General features: G+C 35.2%; 1 protein-coding gene across 1 annotated transcript in view; it reads right to left on the bottom strand.

The window, feature by feature from the left end:
- Positions 1-424: 424 nt before the first annotated feature.
- The window catches only part of LOC128979641 (lysine-specific demethylase 4C-like), a 244,084-nt gene continuing 238,508 nt past the window's right edge, over positions 425-6,000 (bottom strand). The window contains exons 17-18 of the mRNA XM_054397969.1: positions 2,368-2,460; positions 425-436 (exon numbers count right to left, since the gene is read on the bottom strand). Coding sequence (XP_054253944.1) covers positions 425-436; positions 2,368-2,460 — 105 coding nt within the window. The remainder of the gene's footprint in view (positions 437-2,367; positions 2,461-6,000) is intronic.

Below are 6,000 nucleotides of genomic sequence, written 5' to 3'. Positions count from 1 at the left end.
TTTCAATGTGAGCAGGACTGAAAGTTTCCTTCAACACATTGCTGTATAATTCCTCTTACTCTCACTTGATTTCCCCCTTAGTTTGGCATACGAAACATTACAAAATCTTTAATACATTAGCTGAAGAAATCAGAACTCAAGTACTTCAGTTTATGAGGCTGACATATGGATTAGTTCATTGTAAAACCCAGTGTTCAATAAACTCAAACCCAATTGCAAATGATGCTGCATGCACTTTAAGTGACATCCTTCTCTCTGTCTTGCTTGCTTCATAGCTCTTTCTGGCACTTCTTCTGGAATGAGCTCTTCAAGAAGGCACGGTATCCTGGATCATCCACATATTCATTCCTAAAGCGCGAACTCAATACTCTCTGCCTCTTTTCTCCCAAGATTGTATCTGTTCCACAAAACGTATCTTCGAATCTCATGTCAGAGGCTGTAGACTAAAACCAGACATGAGTTACACATACGGCTTCAGACATTCCATCATAGTCTGACACAGGCTGTGGTTTGTCTTAGTTGACCAAATTAAATGCTTTTACATATACTTAACTTACCCATGACTTAATGATGCTAAATACAAGAGTCAATATTGATCTATAGAAATGCCATTTAAAAAAAGAATAGTGTAAACCAAACTACATTTTTACTGTTATTCTCACTGAAATGCAACAGTTTACATTCTACAGAACATGCAGTTAATTATAAAGATTTTTTACACATAGTCTCTAAACAAAAAATTGTCACAGAATGCTTTCCATGTATAATTAAAAAACTCAATTGAATATAACCAGATAGCTCATTTAATATTTTCCAAGACATCTGTCTTAACCCTAGACAGTTAGGACACTGAAAGGTTTTGCACTAATCCCATGTATATTGACAAAAAGGTGTCTTAGCCAAGAATATTTGATCACTGCACCTCCCATTAGAAAAAGTTGTCCTATTCTTAATCTGTTTCTTCAGCAGAACAGGGCATCCCACCAGTGAACAGCCCAGCAGGCTGACAGCATTGCATTTTTCTGTTTCCCTTTCCCAGCATTACCATCCCTCTCATACATAATGCCAATTCTTTACTTTGACACACTCCTAGCTTCTGAAATCCATAGCATCTGTGTTGGGGTTGGCTACTGAGAAATGGATAAACGTCAGTGATGACAGCAACGATGGCAGCAGCATGTGGCAAGAAGCACAGAAAAGGAAAGTCAGACTGAACCCTTCTTAAGCTACCTTGCCGTGTAATGCTGTGTGAGTGAACCAAACTCATACAGGCTGATGTATGCCCAAAGAATCAACTCTACACATCATTCCCCTACAACTCCTCTCACTCAGCTTTCAAGAATCAGTTAATGTCACATAATAGACACGCGAACAGTTATTGTGTATAAGCCCATCTCCCTGCAGCAACAAAAAATACACTGTGCACTGCTCTATCTTTCAAAATTTCGCTGAAAGCATTTTTCAAGACAAAATTTTTATTCACATTGGTGAATTATTGTTTGTTCTCATTTATAACAAGATTTTTACATCCTTATACTTTGGTTTTACATGTCGAGAAAGCTAATGTTTAGTTTGCAATGCAGTTTTGAACAGCTTTAAAATAGAACATGACGATGAGAAGAACACAGTACTCTTCTTGAGTAGACTTGGTGACAGAGTGCATTGCACAATGTTTATTAGCATGAATGACAAAGGTAACAGGAGTCGTCTCCTCCAATAATTGTATGGCAGAACCTTTAATTGTTGTCTTCTTTATGAATCACCACATGAATCTCCACTTTCCCACATGGCATACATATAAAACGACTAGCTGGTGGATGCTGTTTGAAACTGCACTGTACTTCCAAAAACACAGCAGAGATACAATTTTAAACCAACTACTAGTGAAATGCAGATGAGCACTGCTGGTGACATTAGTGAGTTCTGGTCAGGCACTTTGTTTCCTACGATAATTTTTATTAAATTAAATGCTTTTAAAATCACAAGCCTATTAGAACTTGGAAAGTTTGAGGGTTTTTTAGAGTACACAGGTTATAAGCCTGCTGAAAGAACAGAATGCCTGTCAGTTTGTATATTTACTAATTTCATAATTCATGATTTGAGAGATGATTGACCCAAGATATTGCTTTTAGGAGAAAAGAACAACATCTGACAACAACATTTGCATACACTTGATGAACTAATGATTCTCACTAGCAAATAGATGCTTGTGACAATTGCTGTGTTAATTTGGCTAGTCATAATAGTACAGGCTTCACAAAACTGAATTTAAACTAAAACTTCAGAATAAATCCAAGGATAGTGTCAATGACTTGACACAATCTTGAGCATGTATATTCCACAAAATTACCATCAGTAAATACTCACAAAACGTGCTTTTACTCTCTTAGGAAGCTCTTCATCTAGTGTATAGATCTCTTCTCTCTTCATTACTGTTTGAGAACCATCTTCAAACTCAACCTAATTGAAAAAATGGGTATTTACCAAAAAAATAGTAATTTAACTCTTACAGAAGTTTCTGGGACTGTCTCTAGAGAAAAATAAATGTGCAAACATGGAATATTTACATACAACTACTTTGCTATCTATTTTAGGATGGTAAAAATAGGATGAAACATTAAAAATGTTGTTTCTTGGGAAATGCAATGTATTCATAAACTGAAAACAGCATCTAAGCAAAGAGACTTAAAAATCAACACTGACACATATACAATAAAATTTATTAGATTAGGAATGGCAAGCAGTAACAATACAGACATTATTTTTTGACATATTAAAACATCTTCATGCCATTTTTATTTGCCTGTAATTTTTTTGCTTGCTTCTAATAAATAAAAAAATAATTTTAACATCCTGTGATTCAAGGTTGAGGAAGACCATGTCAAAAGAAAGTATGAGTGACAACTAAGGAAATACCAGATTTTATTGAATCAGATGGAATTGCTTTAAAATGCTCTGTTCAGAAGATGAAAAGCTTTATCATGCTTAGGTTTAGATTTAATCCAACATGAACCCCGTTAGCAGAAAATGAGAAAGGAAATGCAACTAGGTGTGGGGAATGTTAAAATGCTGAGGCTTTGAAGCATGCAAGTTTTTCAGTAGCTGATGATTTTTTTTTTTTAGGTTCGTCTAACAAACATGAATTTCAAGTATTATCTATGACTTGAATTTAAATTTCACAAAAATTGTACATTAAAGTACATAAAATTAAAAGAAGTCCCATTCCACATCCTTAGCTGATGTAACCATCTGAATGACAATAACAGACATGGGCTGAAAGAATAAGCCTGAATACAAACACAGGAAAATATTAATTTATCAAAAGTATTATTATAGATAAAACAGAATTATTGTGTATTTGAACTTGTAAATGGATGGGGGCTTGTAGGTTCAAATTAAAACTCTGCCATGACTGAGTATGTCAGAGGAATTGTCCAGAGGTGAAAAATTTGATACACTGTATCATTTGGAAAAGCCAGGGTACAGATCTATGAATTATTATCTTCTTTAAAAACAATTTTACTTTAAAGCAACTAACAAGGATGCACAAATCTGCAGTGCATTTAAAATCCACAGAGCACAACTGGGTAACAAAGCCACAAAAATCATCTTTGCTCCTCTCTGTTCCTGTTACTAACCTCATAAGCCATAGTCCGCTCATAGTATGTTAGAGGAACTTAAAGGTGAACTTGGCTTAAACGTGTTTAATAAAATGATGGCAACTCATCCTTTTTTTCACCAGGATGCAGGAGCAGCCTTTCTTGTATTCTTGCACAATCAATTTGGTAATATGTTTTTGCATCATGCAGTTAGTAGTAACGCTTTTTGCATCACTGGTGAAAGAACTGGACAGGAAATTAACTCCACTGGCAACATATGATCAGAAAATTGCCTCCTGGAAGGGCGACATTTTTGTTTTTACTGGTAGTGTGCAGCTAGAGGCAACTGCATCATATCAAAGAATCTGGCATGCTTGCAGTATGACATATATTGAACATATACAATAAAGAGTAATTGTAAATTCCTCAGCTGTAATTCAGCATAACACACTGGAAATAAATTTGCCTGCTGTTAAAGGTAAATACAAGAGCTCCTCTTCTAACAGTTATCATGGTTCAAGTAAAATATAAATCCACCACCTCTAATAGCTCCAATTTAATTCAGACTGCAGATACTACATGTCAAATCATCAGTTTTATCCAGGCAGTTATTTTATTTAGACCTCTAATGCTATACTGTCTCTGTGTAGTATTTTATTCTCTCCATGTGATTTTCTTTTATCAGGACATTATAAATGAAAGAGTCAGCTGAAATTGTTAGAAAGCAATTAACAGAGTGAATGGATAATTTAATAATCTCAAACAAAAATAAAAAATAACTCGTGAATGTCAGTATCAAAAATTATCTAGAATTCAAATGTAGATCACATTTACAGTTGAACACCCAATTCATTTGCCATGTGTAATTCTTCCTAGGGATTTTGAAGGATACTGAATACCAAATGTCAAACCAAATGACACAAATTCTAGGGCATTGTGTCACAATTCCTGTGTGCACGAGTACTGTCACATTTTGTACGAATATCTCAGGATCGTGAAGAAAATGTATAGTTTTATCCAAGTAGAAAAGATGTGCCCTATGAGATAACACCCACTTTAGACAGTCCTTTTCAGTCTCTATGTTTGTCATATCACCCAAGAGATCACACAAAAGACATGATAAGAGAATCTCAAAGCTGCGAAAGAGATCACACGACCCAGAAGAACAGAGTATGTGTATACGTGGGTCCTTGGAGCTTTCCAGCAGGCTATGTAGAAAGACTACAGAAAGAACTACTAATGTGTCTTGACGTTAGCTTTGCACCCTCCATGTCATACACTTTCTGTAACCTGTCGCAGCCATGTTGTTGCAACCTCCTCTTCCATTCTACATACTGCAGTACTTGTTTGCCTCCAAGTCCTATGTAGTACAATCTGGACTCTAATCTCTGCCATTTCCCTGTGATAGGGTTTATTACAAGGCAGTTACAGTAATTTCCCATTATTATTATGCTGAGGAACTCCAAACCTTACTGAACATCCATGTGCTAACCCATTTTCCTTAAAATTAACTGTTTCATCATGTTGTCCAGGAGGTCTCAAATAAGACAAAGGTTTGTTTTGACTATGTCAGGTGCCTTCAAATATGAACGATAACAACATTCCTCTAATCTACCTCACAGTATTCCTCAGAAGACCAGCTGTTTGGAAGATTAAATGAATTGAAGGTTAATGTCACTATAGAACCATAATCTTTGTATTTTATAAAGAGCTTCCAACCTTCATAACATCATACAGCTGTGTAACATAAGGCAAGAGGTAACACACAAAGACTAGCTCAAGGGATCAGGCATTTTAGGACCTGAGTTCAATTGAAGTCATTGGCAAAGTGAGAAGGTCAATGCAGCAAGTCATTTAGCCTCCCTTAGGCTGCCTTAATTTATCTACAGATATAACAATAAATTTGCCATTTTTGTAGAGTAATGTGAGGCCTTCAAAGAGTTATGTAAGTGAAAATGATAATATACATATATATATAAATGAAATGTACCTAGATTATCGTTCTTTCAGAATGCTATTATTATTGTGATTGTTTTATTGCAGCTTCTACAATTCACTTGGGTATTCAAAGCTGCTGACTGATTTTTCTCAAAGGCAAGCACATAAAAAAAACAATTACTGTGTCTCTGAAATCAGAAGTCAGCTTTTTATCCTTGCCTTCAGTGTTCAGTTCCCTTTGCCTTTGCTGAGAATAAAATGCTCCTTAGATCATGCATTAATTAATTCTAAAGTGACTCAAAAAATTAAACTGGGACTATTTATGTTGTTCTTTTTACTGTCCTCTCTTCCATCCTTATGTGAAATGCCTAAGATTCATTGTAGTCACACACCAATACTTAATTTTGTATTATTAGTTGTATAATTACCTGACAGCAAATAAAAGTAAATAACCAGGAGAAAA

The sequence above is a fragment of the Indicator indicator genome, chromosome Z (assembly GCF_027791375.1).
Source record: "Indicator indicator isolate 239-I01 chromosome Z, UM_Iind_1.1, whole genome shotgun sequence".
Classification (NCBI taxonomy): Eukaryota; Metazoa; Chordata; class Aves; order Piciformes; family Indicatoridae; genus Indicator; species Indicator indicator.
Note: the sequence above shows the minus strand (reverse complement) of the source record. Positions and strands in the feature narration are given on the sequence as shown.